This window comes from Populus alba, chromosome 3 (genome assembly GCF_005239225.2).
Source record: "Populus alba chromosome 3, ASM523922v2, whole genome shotgun sequence".
NCBI classification, from domain to species: Eukaryota; Viridiplantae; Streptophyta; class Magnoliopsida; order Malpighiales; family Salicaceae; genus Populus; species Populus alba.
In genome coordinates, this window is record NC_133286.1 from 15,284,434 (window position 1) to 15,305,609 (window position 21,176).

Here is a 21,176-nt window from a genome sequence, read left to right on the forward strand (position 1 = left end):
TTCTAAAAAAAACAAGCATAAAATCCATTTTTAACGGTGATATGAAAATTCAAAAATACCTCAATAATCCTTTTCTCATCAAGATGAACATATTGATACAAAAATTGTTTTTTTATATGATCAGTGGACAATTGACCACTTCCTCCTTTTCTATTTATTTTTCAACAATGACTTTCTTTTTCTTCTTTCAGAATTTATTATCTGAAAAGTTAAAGAAATAAAGTTAAGAATCTAAACATAAATAACTAAAACTAAAAGGATGAAAAATATACAAATAATGAAATTCTGGACATAAATAAAAAAAAATTGTGCAAAAATGACAAAAGCTTCTTCTTCTAATTATTTTTTATGCTACAAATTTAAAGGTGAAACAAATAAAGTTGAGGACCTGAACAAAAATAACTAAAACTAAAAGGATGAAAAAATATATAAATAAAAAATTTTGGACAAAAATAAAGTTTTTTTGTGCAAAAATGACAAAAGCTTCTTCTTTTAATTATTTTTTTGCTACAAATTTAAATTCTATAAAAAATCTTGAATTTCCAAGAACATGCAAAAAAAGAAAACTTTAACACATAAAATATCACCAATATCACATGAAAGAGAAAAACAATAAAGAATAGAGTTCATGGCCAAAAAAACCCAACATCATCAAATGAACAATGTAGTCTATAAAACAACATGTTCTTGTAGCGTTATTATATAAAAATAGATAAAACAAATTCTATTGATTTAATAATATAATATTGTGGAAATAAAATAATATAAAAGTTTCATAAAAATATTTTAAAAAAATTTCCACTATGTTTTAAATATACACATGATATAAATAAAAAATTGAAAACTCAAATAAAAACCTTAAAATAACAATATATAAAAAAAGGAACCTGGGCTGGAGTCGAGTTCAAGAGTGCTTGAGCTTTGTCCAGGTGTAGGCTCATATCCAGGCCCGTTTATTTTTTAAAGAAAACTATTGAAGCACAAATGACGCGCTTCTCCAGTGCTCTTTGGAATTTGGGCAAACTTGCTGGATTACAACGAGCGATGATTATATTGTTAAAAATTCTGAAAAAAAATTATTCTGTGACGATAATAGTTCAATTTAAAATAAAAACAATTCACAAACCTAAGCACACAAAAATCTATAAGTAATAAAATTTAATTGGTTCATAGTTAAAAATCCAAATTGTTTATAATTTTTTATTTTAATGATCATATAATTGAATTTTGGTGTTTATAAATTTATCACAACGAAAACTTCCATATGAAATTATTCATAAGAATTCTTGAACAAAAGATTTTTCTCTATTAATTTTTAATTTTTTTGTTTAATTCAAATTCAAAGGATAGAAAAAAATATAAACAAAATCAGTGGCCAGAATATTTAAAAAAATCTACGAGGATAAAATTGGAAAAAAATTTCAAAAATTCCCCATCACGAGAACAGAGAGAGAGAGAGAGAGAAAGAGAGAAGAAGCTTTCGTCTCCATCTCCACAAAACAAACACGATATCTTTTTTCATCCCATGCACGTGCATTCCTCTCAGTATAGCAATCCAAACCTAATTATATAAACTGAAATAGTTTCCTCTGGGATTATTTTTTCCCCTTGCTGTACGTACAGGCTTGTCCATGCATGCTGTGATTGCAAGAACCTATAATTCTAACTTTTGATCCGTTCAATTAACATAAAATAATATATATAGCAAATTAAAATTTAAGAAAAAAATTTAATATAATCAGCTAATAATATGATATTTTTAAATTTTTCACAACTTTTAGAACATATTTTTCACCCAAAATTTTTCAGAAAAATAATTTTCTAGAAATCAAGCTAAATTTTATGAATATAAAATATTTTTATTGATTAATTTTTTAATAACAAATAAATATATATATATAATTTTTTAAAAAAAACAGCTAATTAACACAAAATCAAGTCAAACATCAAAGAATACGAGGGAAAGGGATGTGAAACGACCTTGGCCTAACACGTAAGGTACTGAAACCCCCCCTCTAGTCATCGATCGTGGATGGGAAATGCGTCAAAAAACACACCAGTTCTCTCGGACAACTGTGCGATTCTTTGCTAGCCGACGAAACCCTAAAATCTTAGTGTTCTAATTCGTTTTTCAGAGTGACAGGGGAAGATAGAAACATGAAACTGGACTGGTTTAATTCGTCCAAGATGGCTTTTATGAATCAAAACTAACACCTTGCAAAGATCTTGAGGATGGCAATTTCAATGGTGATAGGTGGGCAGGGCAAGAAGACAATGCAAACCATCGGCATCCTTACGCCGCTCTGCATTTAAGGGTCTCGATGCGGACATTACCGGTGAGTTGAAGGGTTTGGTAGGCCATGGCTAAGCAGCTGGCATGGCGCATGCCCCTTGTATGCTAGTGACAGTGCAGCCAACATCAAGGGCAAAATTAAGACTGTGTTATTGAACATCTACCGAACTTGTCTGTTCAATTGAAAACTCGTTGATCTGGACATCTAACCGGTTTGGGTTAACATCGAAAACCGTAATTAATTGCATTGGCTGTTTAAAAGATATTACACTTTTTTAAAGTATACTCTTATCACTTCATTATTTCTTGTATATATTTTATGTATTTCAAAATATATTTTAACATCATATACACATATTAGAATGGTAGGATAATTGAAAAAAAAAAAAACTAAAAAAAAAAATCAAAATTAAAAGGATGGATTATTAAACATCAACAAAAATTAAGGATGAATTTAGTTTTTTTAGGGTAAGTTAAACACTCCACCTATAATAAAGAGAACATTACAAATAACAAAATGATACAACAAACAACATAATTTTAACCAATAGAAGACACCGCACATGCCGCCTAAAATGTACTGCGTCTCTCACTTGTTGATATATCTACAACACATGTTTGCATCCTTTTCAACTAAAATAATAATAATAAAATGATAAATTATGATTTCATCTATGATAGACCAAAAAATTAAAAAAATAATAATAATAATTTGAAAAGTTAATGATACCCTTGTGTCAATGCCTTGTTATTTTTAATTCCAAGGTTAAATTTGTAATTTTATTTATATATTAGAATGTGAAAAGACCATTTGTAAGAGTTAAATGATGTTTTGCTTTTAGCGCAAAATATCATTTTTTGCTATGTATAAATATGATAAAAAAAAAAACTTCTAAATAATTATCAAATGACAAATTTAACTATTTTACTCTTCGAAGGGCAACATCATAAGAGTTTTCCGAATAATAAAATAATTATTTTACTAGTTTAATCAAGTAAATAAAAACATATATATAGCGAAACGTCACGGCATCTTAGTTTTTTTTTTTTTTTTTTTTTTTTTAATATATAGAATGAAAAAGTAACACGTAATTGGAACTGAATTCAAGAATAAGGTATTCCATCCAGAGGGAAAAGCTTTGTTTTTTTTTTTTCAGGTTCATAATATGGGTCCGGGCCCAAAATACAAAAATTCTCAAATTAGCCCATTTAAACGAAAATATGCGAGAAGATCACCACGACAATAAAATTTCCACCATAATAAAAACATAGTTACAGCACCCCAATCAGAATCGCAAGGATAATGCCATTATTCTCGTAGAATCATTTGCAGCAGCACTGTAATGAGAAATCGATAGCCGTTACAATTAAGATTTATTCAAACGAAGAAGGGAAACAATGCCTTCTGCAACAGTACCAAGAACTGCCAAATCATGATTCCTGAGCCATAAAGGTGAGAATTCTGGTGCTTGGAAATAAAATTCTTGTTCACAACTCGTACCTAATGCACCTCCGATGTGTGCTGAATTCTGTGCTTCACGATAAGACTTAGTCCCCAGTTGCTCAACAGCCTTGCGAAAATAAACTTTGCCGGCGCTCTCATATTCCAGGGCACACCGTCGTAGAGCTTCCTCAATTTGTCCATCTTTCTTGAACTTCTCCTGCACCTTTGGGATTTCTCGAAGAGTCTCTGTGGCGTTTGCTATGCAGAGATCAAGAATGATGTAAGCTAGCTCTTTGACGTTGGTTGCTTTAATGGCACGAGGGTCTGATCTGAGGATTCTCACGCAGTCTTCATATCCGGCGATTATTGAGCAGGATTTCTCTATTAGATCAGGTTGTTTATCTTGCAGAGTTGCAGAACATTGGCTTGTTGAGATGAGAGGTAGTACAAGTACAAGGAATAGAGAAGGGGCCATTTTTGCTTATGCTAGATTGATTTCATATGATCATATGCCTACGATATTTTCTAGATTGTCCGATTTCAGACACTACAAACAAATAGAGTTGCACGGGTCGTGGATCCCAACCAACCACATCTACAGCTTTTAATTTCAACTGATGTCAGATCATCATGTAATTAATTATCTACTTTGCAACCAATCATCATGTAATTAATTATCTACTTTGCAACCAACCTTCTTTTTTTTTCCTCTCTTTTCAAGCTAAATGCAGCCTGCTATATAAATTTTTTCTCATTTTAATCTCTCTCTCTCTATATATATATATGTGTGTGTGTGTGAAAGATATTGAATGTTGACTAATGTTGTTATTTCATGTCTTCAAAACTCATTTATGCTAACTCATTCAACATATCTAAACATGTCATTAAATTTTAAATTTAATATTAAAAATATAATGATTAAAAAGTTAGATAGACCCAATTTTAAAAGATTAGCTTAATATAAGAAATTTGAATAAAAAGTATTGAAGTACTTGATGTTACAAATGTTGCCCGAGTATAAAATTCAAGAGTAAAGTGGGGATTTCACAAAGTATTACGAGAAAATAAAAAAAATGATGAAATCTTATAATTTTTTTTTTGTAATTATCCCATAAATTTATTAGATTAACGCAATCCTTCAATAGAATATTATGTAACCTTTACATTAGAAAATTGGATGAGCACAGTCTTTGACTATAAATATAAACTACAGGTTTTTTATTTTTATTGCTTTTTAATAAGGTAATGCGAATAAAATTTAATTAAATGATAAATATCAATTTAGATTGATTGACTTAATAACTTTTTGATATATATATCTATCATAAAATTCGTAGAATTATCCCATGTCTGCACAAATATTTTCTTGTGTTTTCAGGTTTTTTTTTTCTTGGTATCCTTTTGTAGTGTTGATTAATGCATCACAACATTAAGCATATTTTAAAAACACAACATTTAATAAATATTATTATTAAAAAGTGCAATATATCACATTTCTAAAACTAACTTAAAAAATTTAAGATATTACGCTTTGAAAGCGCTACATCAATTATAACAAAGACATTTCTTTTTATTCCATCGGTGAGAGTTACTGGCACCTGGAAAAAAAAACACAACATATATAGTCAATATTATTTTCGTCTCAACCTCTGTTATTTTTGGATGGGTTCTATTGGTAGCTCAGGGGGTTGTGATCGAAAGGAGCAACTAGCGAAGAGAAGGAGGTTGGCGTTCATGAGCTGCTGGAGGAAAGCCTGTCACGGGTTGTGGTTGCTCTCGATTCATGTATGGAGGAGCTAGCTGGCCGGATCGGATTTGATTGAAGGTGGAGTTGCTTCTGCTATTGTCGTAAGCGGTGGCTGCTGCTGTTGATCACAATGAAGAGGAGAGGAGCTGTTGGTTGTCGGCTGAAGGATGAGAGCTTTTTGTGTTGCTAGTAGTGAGGAGTTGCTGGCCGTGAGTTGAAGGGAATGGCTTGGTGTTGAAATGGGAGGCTATGGGTTTGTAAGAGATTTAGCGAAGGAGCGGGAGATGGTTGGTTCCTTTTGTTGAAAAGAAGCTGTTGATTATATTTCATCAAATGTTATTGATGTTATTATTAAAAACCGCAATAAAATTATAAATATTTCAAATATTATGTTTCTAAACCGTGATTTTAATAAAATATTGCAGTTATAAACTACAACATCCTAAAAATATACCATTTCACCCTAAAAATATACTATTATCATTTTACTATTTATTTACATTTTACATGCTAATTGCACAATCTATCCAAAACTTTATGGCATGCTTTCGCTCCGACACATGAGAAATTTATTTGCACTGATTTTGGAAGATGTGTGTGTGTGTGTGAGCAAAACAGTAGTTCTTTCTTCATTTAATTCAAGTATCAGATAAATACTCAAATCAAGGAGCCTCAAACGAGCCCCCACTTGGACATCTAATTTGGAGGCCACACATTTTAAATCATCTGTTAAACAGTATAAATTTGAGAAGCTAGGCGAGGACAGCACTTGTCCTATCAAATCTCAAAAGCTCCGAAAAGTCTTTTAAGAAGACGAAGAAGAAAAAAGAAAGAAGAGAGCATTTCTTACTGGTTCCCATGCCTGATATAGCATCGACCCTCTCTTTGAGGTGAGCTTCATTAACCAACTCAAATAAACAGAGCAAAAACAAATGCAAGATAATCGTGTAAAAAAAATATGAATTTTGTTTATTGATTTACTAGTGTGAAAATATTGCAATTGAAGGGTGAAAAAACCGAGAGAAGCTTGATGATGGCACGAGCTATTAGCTACAGGTTTATTAGGCCAATATTCTCGTCCAACAAAGGTACAAGGGTCTTTCAAAAAGTTAAAACTCCTTTCACAGAGAATCCCTCCAAATCTTCTTGAATGGCTGACGTTGCTGCTTTAATGGTATTAACCTGAGTTCGGGTTTGTTTTGGCTGATACAAATTATGAAGCCAAACATATCCGATTTATCCTCACCTCCCCAAAATCTCAATCTTTCCAAAAAAGAAGTTTGCAGTATATGTATTCTGTCCAACAATGTCATTAGTGAATTTTGTGATTCTAATCACTAAAAAACCAATGGGGGATCGGGGATCATAACGGTGAAGAGAATAACTGCCAAAACAGGTTACCATTACAATGTAATACATCTCATGTCGGTGGTTGCCATGTCCCTGGCTTGAAGGTTGAACCAGATCCAGTTGGTTCTGAATGCCTATAAAAAAATACGTGAGCAATGCATGAGCATTAATGTGGAAGAAAGAATCATGAAAGCAATGGAGATTTTAACACATTGCATGGTATGGACATTCATTTGATATGTTAAACGTGGTAAAACACATTTCATAGGCAGTTCCCATAATTTTGCACCTTACCATGCCTCATGGATGCAACCTTCAACAAATAGCCAGTCGTGATCAAGTTAACATAAGATCTTTATGACTATTGTATCATGTGCATAGCATAGATGCTTTACTTACTCTGACAAAGGTTCTTTTGCTTTCTTTCCCCCAGCTTCTCCCTCTCTGCAAAATTTAACAACTGATGTTATGGCATGGACAAAAACTAGCTCCACTTGCAAGGATGTAATTGTAGGTAAAATTTCAATTGCTAGATATATTTCAAGGCACAGTACAACAGAAGCTTCAATATTACAATACATTATGACACTGTACAAGCTTGGATGATTTATCAGAAGCACAGTAAAATCTTATGACTAAATAAAACAATATAAGCTCAGGTGGTCAATAAGGTGGTCAGCTTCAAAGCATCACATGTTCATGCCCTAATGCATGGGCGCAACGAAGTCTTGGAGCAGACCCAAGAGGGGAATATCATTGGTCGAAGAAGCAAACTGAATTGAGCACTGGCGGCTTAAGAATTACAGCTAACAGAGGTCCATTAAGATGACAAAAGTTTTTATTTTAACTAGCAACATAATGGATGATCTCTAACCTCACAATCAAGGTAAGTGATAAAATGAAATTATCTCAAAAGCTGAAGACAATTTTTAGCTGACCCACCTTGCTCTATCCACTGCATCTGATTCTTCCTCAAGTTTGTTACCTTTGAGAAAAAGCACCATAATGCCATATCATGGTTAGCACAGAAGTCGGCAGAGTTAAAAGTATGCATGTGAACATGTGTTATGTTCAAAGTCAGTGGGCATGACATGGTAAAACCTTTGGCAAATCCTTCATATGCAATGACATGTTTTGCAGCCAAGAAATACAATCCTCATTTAATATTTCAGTGAAAGAATGTAATACCCTCAGAAGCAGTAGGAAATTGGCGAATGAAACTTTTCAAGTCTGGACCTCCAGTTTTACCTGTACAAATGGTGGATGAATATCAACAATTACATCAGCATGATTACGCTGTTAAAAAAGTAGATTTTGGCTTTAGCAACTTACCAGCGCTTGTGGATTTACGAGTACTGCCTTCTCTGGCTCTCCTTTCCTCTTCTTCTTGCTTGAGAACTTTCACAGTAAAAAAAAGACATTAATTGAGATCCTTGACAAATCTAAGGAAGTTATGTGAAGTAGAGAACAAAATGAAAAGGGTATCTCAACAGTCAACTTTTGTAAATCAAAAACCTACAAGAAAGAAACAAAAATCGTTTTTCAAATTATGAAGACGCAAAGAAAAGAAACATGGAAAGATATGAGAAGTCAAGGTCTTCAAAAAACCATTTATAAAACATATAGATATACGGTGCCCTGAAGAGACTGCATCATCAAACAAGAACTCACTATGTAGTTAAAATTTAAGGGTTAATTTAATGATTAAAGGGCTGGTTTAGGTTAGCCTGGGTGTTGTGAGCAGTATGGGACCTGTGGCAATGTAGCTGCAGAAGTTGGAGACAAAAACAATAAGTAGGAGACAACAAGCAATATTATAGGTACCAAGCCAACAATAAAACATAAAATAATATTACTACCCAGAAAATAGGAAGAAACAGAAAGATCTATATAATTCTACAAGCAGCTTACGAGCCACATTCTGCTTCACAAGTTCACGCCTAGCCTCCATCTCAATCAGTTCCTGAAGAAAATCAAGTATTTAAAGAAGAATAACGCAAATCCAACACTAAAGCTCACTAAAATGATAAAGAAGTAATAAAATAAACACTTATTTCTCCTGTGTCTTTTCAAACTCAATTGTCCATCCACAAAATAGATATTCAAAAAGGCACAACACACTAACAGTGCATTTTATGTGTCAATCTTAACTTGTCCGGAAAGACCAAGAAAGGAATGATGAAGTCAATTCAGCCTCTGATGGAGTGCTGTTTGTTTTTCATCAAGTTACTTAAGGAAAGAAGATGCCTTGCATTTATTTAACAACCATTCAAACTATCCACATTTAAAATCAATCAAAGAAGAGCAAATTTATTGTATAGAAAACATCTTTAAAATCCAAAACACCTTTGTTACTGCACAAAAATAATACTACCCCAAATGAGAGTAGGATTTGATTCCAAGTAACTTAGGATAACACCAAGGGATGTGGCATGATGAATACATCATCCAAAATTTTTATAATAGCATTCACTGAGTTGCCAAGAGGTGACGAAGTGCTCAAGACTGAACAGTAGTTTTCGTAATATACACAATTCCAAATTCAATGTCTAACACACATACTCCTAAATATATTTCAGCTGCAGAGGATTTCTTCTTCTTTCTCCCATTTTTCTTTATGCATATGTGAAAATAAATAAATAAATAATGTCTCTAATATACCTCAGGAGTTGGAGCCCTTTTACGCTGTCCATTCAGCCAGCATATCCATTCAACTACAATACCCACATAAACATACATTCAGTGTAAGGAATAAACCATGCAGAAGAACCAAGTTTCACAGCCAAGTCCCAGCAACATATCAATAACTCGAAATAACATGTACTTTAACAATCATGAATGGACTTAACAGCTTCTTAGAGGCAACCAATGGATGAGAAAAGGTTATTTGATGACTAATGATCCTCGTAATTCAGTACAGAATGGAATGCAATATTGTATCAGAGAGGGGAAAATTTCCAAGCCTTAAAATTTGTACCTGGAAGTAAGGTTGGATCCTCCTCCCCTTTGAATAATACCCATCTTTTCTCTTTCACTGAAACATCAACAAATATACAAACTAATAACAAGTGCAAAGAAAAGAAAAGACACAAATTTACAGCAGGAAGAGGAGAGACCCACTTACTGATACCATCGATCTCTTCTGTTCTGGTGAAGTAACGGTTACCTACTTTGTCTACACCCACCAAAGTTCGGTTGCTCAAGTACCCAGCAATCCGTGCCAACAGCTTTGACATCTCTTTCTTTCCTTTTTACAGACTTACCAGATACGCACCCTGAAGCATGCATGATATGCTTCAAATCAAATCAATGGAGATCAAAAATTGAATATCTAACCACCAAATTTGGCCTCCTACAGTTTGTGATTATCCATAAAAACAAAATAAAAAAACCCAAAGAGAAATTACCCGTAGAAAACCTCAAAAGAGAAGAAACAGAATGACAGAGATGAGCTGAAAGAATCAGGGGATCTCGTAAGCCTAAAATGAGTTGTTCTTTGGTGACTCCAAATATGTCCCCGACCTAATATGATTATTTAAATATCAGTCCCCCTCAGTTTTCTTGCGACAAAATTGAATTTATTAATTTCATTTCTATTAATACAATGTCATAATTTTAAAATATATACCTTGAAGAAAATGTAAATAGAACTTTTTATTTTTTTAATTGGAAAATAAATAACATATTTTTCTGTTTTCGTTAACTTATTATTTAAGGTTTGTATATGTCATAATTTTAAAAATATATATCTTGAAGAAAATGTAAATAGAACTTTTTATTTTTTTTAATTGGAAAATAAATAACATATTTTTATCTTTTTGTTAAATTATTATTTAAGGTTTGTATAAGTGTTGTGTGTGCATACATTAATTTTTCATTAAATAAAATATAATTATTAGATAAATTTTGCAACAAATATAAATTTATACTAAAAGCACATTAGCAACTTAAGCTAATTTGGTGAGATGATACATCATCTCATATAAATCCAAACAATTCATTTTGAAATTAATGGTTTGGATTTTCTTGTAAATAACATTAATTGTAAATGAAAATAAAATCTAACATGGATTGTGTTTCACCAAATCTAAAACATATAGCATGAGGTATACACAATTCAAGAAATAAAAAACAAGGGATAGCTCATACCAAAAAATAATGAATTAAATGATATATTGGAGCCTCTAAGCTTAATCATAATTCAACTTATACCAAAAAGTAATAAATTAAATGACATATTGGAGCCTGTAAGCTTAATCATAATTCAATTTTTTTTTGCTGGTCACCTACATAACCTCATCCATTAATGGATTTAAATAAGGCAAAACAATTTTCAAGAAGCTTAGTTGATTTAACTAGTTCATAAATAATTAGTTTTTTATAATGGGTTAGAAGCGCCCACCAAATCTAATGAGGATATATATTCAGACACATATATCTTGAAGACATCCAAGCCTAAATAAATGATGCTTGACCTAAAATTTCTTCATCATCCTTCCACATGGTTGATATTCAATATTAAATGTTTTTATTTTTTTTAATCATAATTAGACCCACCAAAACATGGTTAGCAAGTTCATGCCCAATGCATAACCCATATGATGACGACATCTTTTCTTTTTAATAGTATTGTAATTTTAAATGATTGTTATTATATCAAGTTTCGTTATCTTTTTCTCATTTTACTCTTATATCCATGTAAGTTAGCGTAATTCATGAATATATAAACATTCATTAACCAAAAAGTAAGTCAGAACAAGACTACAACTTCATATTTTTCAGCATTTTTATCTTGCTCTTTATTATTGTTCTGCAACACACAAGCATACCATAGCCTCTAAAGTTTCATCTCCTTGCTAACTTTAATATTGAAGGGTCATCTAAGCCTAATAAGGGACTTACTATACAGGTGCTCGTGATTCTCATTAATTACTAAGCACACTAGTCTAGTTTCAATGTTTCAACCCATTACCAGCTTTCAAAAGGCTCTGATCTTTTAGGATTTTCTTCAAATCTCATTAACGACACAACATGTATGAAATTCTTGAACAAAAGCCAATTTAATTTCTTTTTTCATATATTCTCTCATTCTTTTCATGATTGACAAACTAGAAACTCTATGATATGGAAAGGTTATAAACCTTTATATAACAAGTGTTACATTAGCTCTTATAGACTTTCAATAGCTAGTTGAGAAAGTTAGAATACTCATAAAGGATCTATTAGCCATGCAAGAGTAATTAAAAGCCCTCTTCCACGACAAATGGCTCTTCCATCAACCTCACCTCTTGCACCTCTTAGTATTTATAGATAACTACAATTTAAGGAGAAAGTATGCTAGAACAAGGTGCATGAAAGTAGAAAAAGCACCATCACTTGACTAGTCCATATAAAAGTCGTTCTTGTCATTACAAGCATAGTTATTAAACCTAACTTAGAGGTTAACTTGGAACAATGCTCAAGTTACGAATAAGCTGGGTTAGCTCAAGTTACGGATAAGCTGGGTTGACAATCAATCTAAAAAAATGAAGAAGAAAAATAAATTTATTAGCTTCAATGTTTTGAGCATATCATAGTCGTTATTACCTTAGGATTCAACACTCCCCGATGTTTACTCCTGTAACTAGGGCTTCATAAGCCCTAGTGCAGTCTAAAATATTAATAATTATTTTATTCACAAATGTAAAAGAAACCAAATGACAAAATATGAGTGAACAAGATATGCATCATTTTGATTTTCAATCTTTTTTTAGCAAATTGCAATTCTTAATTAGTAGAAACAAGCAAATATCCATCTCAATTTGTAATTGTGTTAGAAGGAAAGAAGTGAAACCCTAATTCACTCCTCTCCATTCTCATCTCTCTCTTTTTCTTCAAACTTACAAGTCTTTTTTTTTTTCGATTTATTTATATAATTTTCTCTTGACTTTTGGTTAATTAGGATCATTTTTCATCAACCTTATTTAATATCTATGTGAGTTATAGATTTTACTATTCAAGTATTCTTTCTTTATATTTGGCTACCTGTTTGTGAATCAGGGATCTTTATTTTATTCTTCATTCAAAATGGTGTTGCATCTGTTTCTAAAGTGGTCAAGCTATTTTATAAAAAATATTGTTTAAACCTAGATAAAATCCATAAAAGTGTAATCTAGAATAAATTTTGTGACTCAAACCAAATAGACAGAATTTTTTTTGAGATATATCTTTGATTAAAGTGTAGATAAGAAAAAGAGAAAAACCACTATTATTATTCTTAAGCGAAGAAGAAGAGCATGCCAAAGAGATAGAGAGAGAAATGGTAAAATATCCTTTTTAGTTTTTCTTTTGAAATCAAATTCCGTTTGAGTTTGGTTGGGTGAATTTCTTGGCAGGTTTTCATATAAACTTAAACTAGTTCATACCATTACACTATACCAATAAATAGTGTTAATGTCTATGCAACTACAATGTGTTCCATATATTAATTAGCTCTTTTTAATATTTGTTATAAATGTAGATGGAAAAAGAATAAATTTTCCTAATCAATATATTAGTTTCCATCCAAAATAATTTTCATGAAAACCCTTTATAAAAATACAATCATATATGAATTATCATTTTAAATTGAAGCTGTTTTGCTTTTGAAACCAAATACTATACCTTTTTTTTTAACAAAATAATAATGAAAATAATTTTTTTTTTCAAAATTAAAATAACAACTTTCTCCATTAATTATTTTAACAAATTACATATAAGATACTTAGTGTTTTATTTAAATCAATTTCATTTTTTTTTTATCTATATCATTGATTTTATTATTTTATAGAAATTATCTGCGCGGTCAAAGGTTATTAGGAGTTACAATCCTATTTAACTGTTTCAAACATATGGAAGCATACCAAATTAATTAATTATCAAACAATACAACGCAACACGTCACTATAATAAAACAATGCCAAACAAACAATTACTTGGCCATTGCAACTCCTCTTATCACCTTATCCTATCACTAATTTCTCAATTTCATAGCAAAAAAAGAAAATTATCAATTGAGTCCCTATTTCCTAAAACTTACACACATTTGTCAGTGACGTCAAACACTCTTTATATATATACTAGCTTTTGTACCCGTGCGATGCCACGGGTCATTTTTTTTGTATAAAAAATATTAAAAAAAATAAAAATTTAAAAAAATCTTGGGTTTTTCTGCAAAGTTATACTCAAGAATCTTGGGTTTGGCTGCAACGCCTGATCTAGGAGTAATATTTATATATAATAATAATAAAATTAAATTTGCATGATCCAAGTTTAAGTGAGCCTGAATGTAACACCGAACCCAAGAATATTGGATGTGGATCTGGCTATAAGGTCGTGTCATAAAAGTATGATAATTTAATAGATTAATTAAAAAAACAAAGAAAAAAAAATCAACAGAAAGGAAAAAAACTAATGAAGAAAAAGAAAAAGAAAAAAGAAAAAGAAAAAGAAATTGAATTAATTGGGTTAACCCTTTAAACTAGGTTATCCTGTAAAACCTGGAATTTGCGTCATGAAAGTTTGATAACTAAATAGAAAAAAAAAATAACGGGTTTACCCAGAATTAACCGGGTTAACCCATCAAACCAAGTTAACCCATCAAGCCCAGGATACGTGTCATGAAGGTCTGATAATTAAATAGAAAGAAAATTAACTTTAACAAACTAAACTAAATGAAAAAAATAACTCGTCAAATCAGGTTAACCCATCAAACCCAAAGATTTGTATCATGAAAATATGATCACTAAATAAAAAAATTAACATTAACAAACTAAATCAAACAAAAAAATTCATTAAAAAAAATTAAAAAGCAAAAACAAAAGAAAAAAATAGTCATATAATATAATACAATATAATAATTATTATAATGAAAAAACGTGGGGAAAGCTAAAGCTAAAGCTAAATTCTCAACCAACTCAATATTTAAAAAATTTAACAAAGATAATTTAAAAAATAAACATGTGAAGAAAACACTGCAGCCAAACAAAAATCATGTAAGGAAAACACTGTAGTAATCCATAGTGTTTTTTTTTTTTTTTTTTAAAAATACAAAGCTAAGTTCTCAACCAGCTTAATATATATATAAAAAAAAACCAAGATCCGTGTAATGAAAGTATGATAACTAAATTAATTTTTTTTTTCACATTAACAAACTAAATTAAACAAAAAAAATTCATTAAAAGAAAAAAAAAAACACAAAGAAAAAAGCAGAAAAAAAAAACCCATGGGCAAAATGGGGAAAAAAGAAAGAAAAAAAAAACGAAAAAAAAAAGTCAAGTGTTTCGCTGTGTGCACAGTGATATATTATATGTAAAAAACAGAAGAAACAAAAGCGAGGAAAAAAAAAAAAAAGCTACTAGAGTACGAGTTAAAAAAAAACATGTAAAAAAAAAAAACATTTTAAAAAAACAAAAGCAAAAAGCAAAAAAAAAAAAAAAAAAGGAGGAACTGTTACAGAAAAATAAAACCAAAAACGAAAAAAAAATGTCACAGAAGAAAAAAAAGAAAAAAAACTGCAAAAAAAAAAAAAGCTTTAGTTAAGTGAAAAAGCTACGCGTTTTAGAGCTCTTATTAACCTTTCAAACCAGGATAACCCGTCAAACATTAGATTCGCGTCATGAAAGTTTAATAACTAAATAAAAAAAAATAATTGACGGGTTAACCCATAATTAACTGGGTTAACCTGTCAAGCTTGGAATACGTGTTATGAAAGTCTGATAATTAAATAGAAAGAAATTTAACATTAAGAAACTAAACTAAATGAAAAAAATAATTAAAAACAAAAAAATAAAATATCTATTAACTCGTCAAATCAGGTTAACCCGTCAAACTCGGGATCAATTAACAAACTAAATTAAATAAAAAAAATTAAAAGGAAAAAAAACTAAAAAAGAAGCCAAAAAAAACCTATAAAGGCATAAAAAACCAAAACAAATACAGAAAAAAAAAAAAACAAAAAATAATATATATTATAATATAATAATATAATTATAATTATAATAATAATAATAATAATTATTATTATATATAAGTATAATTAAAAGGCGTGGGGAAGTGCTTTCCCACGCCATTTTAGAGTTCTTTGATATATATATATATATATATATATATATATATATATGGCTAAAATATCCATACCCACGTGGACTTGCCCGCCAAGCCACAGTAACTAGGGATGAACATAAATTCAAACGGTTTGTTTAAACTAAAAAAAATAAAATAAAAGGACAATTACTCATTTTTTTTGTTTTCAATTATGCTTAACTCTTTTTTTTTTCAATTCTGTTTAATAGTAGTTCAGTTTCCTCGTTTCTCTAAATTATCTTTGAACCAAATAAATTTATTCAATTATATTAAAATATTTTTTATATAATTTAATTTTAAATTTAAATTAAATAAGAAATCAAGCATAAAATTTTTTTGCTGTTAATTTTATTATTATTTTTAATGCTGTCATCATACTTTTTTAATTCGTTAGCCAAGTTATGTTGATTAAATTAAAAAAAACTTTCATATAATTTAATTTTAAATTCGAACTAGATAAAAAGTTGAGTTGTAATTTTTTTATTGTCAATTTCATTATTATTTTTTAATTTTAATTTTATATATTTTTTATTAGTTATAATTAAACCAATTAATCGACCAAATCACATTAAAACAATTTTTATATAATTTAATTTTAAATTTTAGAGGTTTTGAAAATAACATGCTAAGTTAAATTTAATAAAAATAATAAATAACTATTATGCTCTAAATATCTTTTTATTATATTAAAAAAATATTGATATGACATGAGCATAACGTGAGTCATTAAACAAATAAATTGAAACCAAGCCAAACCATTTTTTTTTTAAAGTAATTAAAATTATTTAAAAAATCATTAGATTCCACTAATTTCAGGTCGGTTGTTTTACAAATATTCTAATAAAATCCAAACGACGCACATTTCTTCCTCCCAAATCCAAAAGAAGAAAAGGCAGCATTTCTATAGGTAGAGGCTGGAAGACTCAAGTAGAAGCGTAGAATATCGGAGAAACTCCCCTCGCCTTCTCTCCTCATTCCTCACCAGCACAAACAATCCCATCGCTTCAGATTCTTTCCACCCACAAACATCATCTACTCTTCTTTCCGATTCCAATTTAGAAACCTAAATTAAAGAAAACACAACGGCGAAATCAATTAATAAAAGCCTTCCATTCTTAAAAATAAAAAAAGAGGATGGCCAGACCTAATCAAGAAGCAATCGAGACGTTTATCAGCATCACAGGCGTCACCGAAGATGTAGCGGTGCAAAAACTTGAGGTAACTATTTTTTTTAATCAATCGGATTGTAATCTCGAAGAACTGGAGTGAGATTCATGCTTTGAATGTTGGATTTTGTAATCGGTATGTAATTAGGGTCAGCATTGTGGGCTAAGTAGTTAATAACGTTGATTTCTAATTATATTTTTTTGGTTAATTCAAGTGTAATCAGACTATTTGATGTAGTAGACGCAGAAGTTTAGGTCAAAATTTGTAACCAATTTTTCAAGTTCAGCTAATATTTTTAATCATGTGGAGGTTAGACTTAATCCGAGGTTTTTGTGATTACTTATTGACTCTTGATTGATTGCAATTAGGAACATGGTGGTGATCTCAATGCAGCTGTCAACACGCATTTCAGCGAAGGAGACAGAAGCGCGTAAGTCTATCCTGCCATTTTGTCATCCTTTTGCCTGTTAGTTGTTGTTTTTCATCCTCCGGTAGCAAATATTTGTTCTGTGCAGTTCTTGTGGTATGTTTTTGAGGATTTATGTTGCAATTTTGTTTTCACATGTCCAGCATGCGACAACCTTCCATTCCTTCGCTGCAAGATGATGTCATGGATATAGATGATGACCCAATTGAAGTTGCGCCACCTCCTAGGAGAAGTCCTCTATCAATTCTAGCTGAGAGTGGTGCTATGAATCCGTTCTCACTTCTTGATCCACTTTTTCCAAGAGGTCTATTTGATACTGGTTCTGATTTTATGAACCAGGCACCCTTTGTTTCTCAACCAAGAGAGTTAAGGGAGATACCTATAGAGGTTAAGGATGATAGTGATGCATCTGGTCATTCTGTTCATGCTCCTATTATTGAAGATGTAACTGGAACTGAACATGCACAAGGTCCTGGTATTCAGGGAACAGTCATAGCTGAGGATGACGATGATGATATTTTAACTGACTTAAATGCACGGGCCACCCAACGGGATAGTTCTCTTGACGGACATTTCAGGCCCAGTGCTCCTGAATTTGATAACTTACCTGATTATAGCAATGACATAGAAGAAGAAATGGTCCGGGCTGCCATTGAGGCTTCAAAGCATGAGGCTCAGGTAAGCCAACTAAGCTAATGGGTTGGTGCATGCACTATCTGATTTTTTTTTTCCAGGTAGTTTGTGTTACTGTACTCTAGATATTGTACCGATAACCAATTTGAAACAGACCTCTTGAACCTCAGAACTTTGATTTGGACCCTCATAACATCAAACCTTTTGATTTGGATGCTTCTTTTGATTTGTAAGTTTTATTTGGGTTATGTGACATAAACTTGTAAAAAAATAAGGTTCTTCTGCCAGTCTGCCTCTTTCTAGATGCTAAAGAACTCCAAATAAAAAACTTTAAAAAGTAGTTTGATCAGTTGCAATCTAAATTATAAAATCATAACTTTTAAAGGTTGGTTTAGCTTTTTTTTTTTTCTTCTTTTGAAAATGCTTCTATTTTTAATTGATCATATGCATTATCATTTAGGAGCTAACTGAAACTGGACCTCAGCAAAGGCAGTCTCATGGGGAGGATGCTGAACTTGAACATGTGGATTCATTATCCTTAAAGGTTTGTGTTTCTTTACACTTTGCTTCACTTATAGGCATCTCTTGGTCTTGTTTAACACAAACTGAATCCAGACAGCAGAGCAAGAGAAAACTTTGCATGACCAGAGGGGGAAAGTTGGACCGTCAGAAGTAGGAGATAATGCTGTTGAGGAAGGGCAGGGGAAAATAGCTGCATCAAATGGAGGGCAAGTATTCTTAATTGTTCATTAGTACATATAATCATATGATATTGGACTTTTTCTATGACTGATGTGATGTTCCTATGATGTAATGGCCAAACAAAAGGACAATGAAGTATTTGTGCCATCTAAGATAACCAGGTTCACTTGGCCTGCCAAGAATAAATAATCATAGAAAAAACCTGAAATGCATCCCATAATTGCACAATCATATAAAACAGAAGATAACAAAGTATGTGTTAGATTTTACTTCTGAGGTTAGAGGTAGGAAATCTCACAATGGTCTCTTGACTCAATTTAGGCAGGAGGCAGGAAGCTCTTCCATCCAAGATGAAGCGGAAGATGTGGAAGATCAGCCTCTCATTAGGCATAGATCAAGACAGCCATCTTCCGGCTCTTTGGAATCTGCTAGAGAAGTTGGAGTTGTTGAGGCTAGCCCGCCGTCAAGTCCTGGACAGAGTAATATAGGAAGTCATCCCCTGCACAACAGAGATGCATTTTCTGATGAGGTATCCTTCACAATTCTTCTCTACAATTGATCAACTCTAATTTCAATATGTAGAACACATAACATTCTATTGGTAAACTAATCTGTTGACACTTGAAATTTGACAAATTGAAGTGGGGAGGCATCTCTTCTGAGGAGCATGATGAAGCAGTCATGCTTGAGGCTGCAATGTTTGGTGGAATTCCTGAAGGGACTAGTTATGGCTTTCCATATACACCTCACCACCAGTTCATGCAAAATGAGAATCATTATCCTCGTCCAGTACCCCGTCCTCCATCACCCTCTTTACAAGCTCAGCGCCTGATCCGTGAACAACAGGTTTGGCTTTTGTTCTTTGACTGCGAAATAAAATTTCAAATTCTGGGCCATAATGTTGATGCGGTTAGCATGCTTTGTCTGGTGGATGCAGGACGATGAGTATCTTGCATCATTGGCAGCTGACCGAGAAAAGGAGATGAAGGCCATTGAGGAAGCTGAAGCTCGCCGTGTACAAGAAGAAGTGGCTAGGAAAGCTGCTCTTGAAGAAGAAAGGCGAAAAGAGGAAGAATCTCGTAGAAAATTGGAGGAAGAGCAGGTATTGTCTTCTCGTTTTCCTATGCTAAAGATGGACATGGAACTGGTGATTAATTTAAGTCTCTTTTCAAACTCCCAGTGTCAATTATGTTGCTTGGTAATATATATGTTTCTTGTCTGGGTAAATGATAACAATGGAATTGAGATTTTGATGCTCCTCAAAGCGGCCAGTCACCTCGATTGCTATTTTTTCTTCATGGTGTTTGGTTTTACCTTTGGCAGTTGTAGATATTGTTGCAAGTGTCTCTTAAAGTCATCAATCAGTTCCTTGCTTGTCGAGGAAGAGATGTGACTAATGGCTTTGACAAACCTTTTGTTAATTGTTTATAGCTTCTTGTGTGATTCTTGCTAGCAGGAGTTTGAGAGACTGTTGGCAGCTAAAGAAGCTTCTCTGGCTCTTGAACCTTCATCTAATGATGAGAATGCTGTGACGCTTTTGGTGCGGATGCCTGATGGAAGCCGGCGTGGCCGCCGATTTCTCAAGTCTGACAAGTTACATGTGAGTTGAGCTTTGCTGGGAAAGTAATGCTTAAACATTTTTTATCTGCTCACCATCCTAATTTTAAAATGTTGTTTATTGTGCTTTGCAGGCTCTCTTTGATTTCATAGATATTGGCAGAGTGGTCAAGCCAGGCACTTACAGATTGGTAATCTTCCAGCTATATTTTCAGTAGTTATGGTGAAATCATCTCCAGATGTACACTTGATTTGTTGTTTTGTTGAAACTTTATATCATTTTTATTTTGATGCTAGAATTTCTTCTGGTAAAGATGGCAATTAAATTTACATCCTCCTGCCTTGTCTGATTTGTTTTGTTACCTGAGCAGGTTAGGCCATACCCAAGGCGTGCTTTCAGTGATGGAGAGGGTGCATTGACTCTCAACGAACTTGGCCTGACCAGCAAACAGGAAGCCTTGTTTCTAGAGTTGATCTAAGGATGAACTTCTTACAAATTGTAGAGAGTCTCAACTTAAAAGGTTATAAATTTGTTGTCTAGAAAAATGAATCAATGCATGGAGTCCGGGGATGTCACTCGGATCCACACTGTACGGACATATTTCACATTCAATCTGGCTTCATGGGTTACATGTTTATGGTTGCGATTTGCTATTTTGGGTGTTCTGGACGAGGGAGGGGGCAACGTTTCTTGTATATATTATTTATGTTGGTATTTATGAGCTTTCCTGATCTCACTTAAAAGGCGTGTGTT

General features: G+C 32.0%; 3 protein-coding genes across 6 annotated transcripts; 1 reads left to right on the top strand and 2 right to left on the bottom strand.

The window, feature by feature from the left end:
- Positions 1-3,660: 3,660 nt before the first annotated feature.
- Positions 3,661-4,212, bottom strand: LOC118028759 (cell wall / vacuolar inhibitor of fructosidase 2). The gene has a single exon (XM_035032474.1). It carries the CDS (start codon positions 4,210-4,212, stop codon positions 3,661-3,663), a length of 552 nt encoding a protein of 183 aa, XP_034888365.1.
- Positions 4,213-6,432: 2,220 nt separating this feature from the next.
- On the bottom strand, positions 6,433-10,399 carry LOC118028518 (uncharacterized). Of its 4 annotated transcripts, XM_035032118.2 has the most exons (10): positions 10,242-10,398; positions 9,959-10,109; positions 9,812-9,868; positions 9,496-9,548; positions 8,746-8,797; positions 8,167-8,232; positions 8,023-8,082; positions 7,777-7,819; positions 7,234-7,278; positions 6,698-6,968 (listed from the first exon to the last, which is right to left on the bottom strand). In XM_035032118.2, exons 2-10 carry the CDS (start codon positions 10,068-10,070, stop codon positions 6,905-6,907), a joined length of 552 nt encoding a protein of 183 aa, XP_034888009.1. In that variant the 5' UTR covers positions 10,071-10,109; positions 10,242-10,398; the 3' UTR covers positions 6,698-6,904. The 4 variants fall into 4 exon arrangements, with proteins under 4 accessions (XP_073263915.1, XP_073263916.1, XP_073263917.1 ...); XM_073407814.1 differs by lacking the exon at positions 7,777-7,819 and having other exon boundaries at positions 6,433-6,968; positions 10,242-10,399; XM_073407815.1 differs by lacking the exon at positions 7,777-7,819 and having other exon boundaries at positions 6,433-6,968; positions 9,959-10,128; positions 10,242-10,387.
- Positions 10,400-16,793: 6,394 nt separating this feature from the next.
- On the top strand, positions 16,794-21,166 carry LOC118028516 (plant UBX domain-containing protein 8). The gene is made up of 11 exons (XM_073408106.1): positions 16,794-17,154; positions 17,472-17,533; positions 17,674-18,208; positions 18,624-18,707; positions 18,779-18,895; positions 19,191-19,394; positions 19,508-19,711; positions 19,803-19,967; positions 20,322-20,465; positions 20,557-20,613; positions 20,794-21,166. The coding sequence occupies exons 1-11, from the start codon at positions 17,071-17,073 to the stop codon at positions 20,899-20,901; spliced, it is 1,764 nt and encodes a 587-aa protein (XP_073264207.1). The 5' UTR covers positions 16,794-17,070; the 3' UTR covers positions 20,902-21,166.
- The last annotated feature ends 10 nt before the right edge of the window (positions 21,167-21,176 follow it).

Coding starts and splice junctions, on each gene's coding strand:
- LOC118028759 (XM_035032474.1), bottom strand. CDS start 4,212: ATGGCCCCTTCTCTATTCCTTGTACTTGTACTACCTCTCATCTCAACA.
- LOC118028518 (XM_073407814.1), bottom strand. CDS start 10,070: ATGTCAAAGCTGTTGGCACGGATTGCTGGGTACTTGAGCAACCGAACT. Junction 9,549..9,811: donor GGATCCAACCTTACTTCCAG/GTACAAATTTTA, acceptor TGGGTATTGTAG/TTGAATGGATATGCTGGCTG. Junction 8,798..9,495: donor AAAGGGCTCCAACTCCTGAG/GTATATTAGAGA, acceptor GATTTTCTTCAG/GAACTGATTGAGATGGAGGC.
- LOC118028516 (XM_073408106.1), top strand. CDS start 17,071: ATGGCCAGACCTAATCAAGAAGCAATCGAGACGTTTATCAGCATCACA. Junction 18,209..18,623: donor CTTCAAAGCATGAGGCTCAG/GTAAGCCAACTA, acceptor ATTATCATTTAG/GAGCTAACTGAAACTGGACC. Junction 18,708..18,778: donor TGGATTCATTATCCTTAAAG/GTTTGTGTTTCT, acceptor AACTGAATCCAG/ACAGCAGAGCAAGAGAAAAC.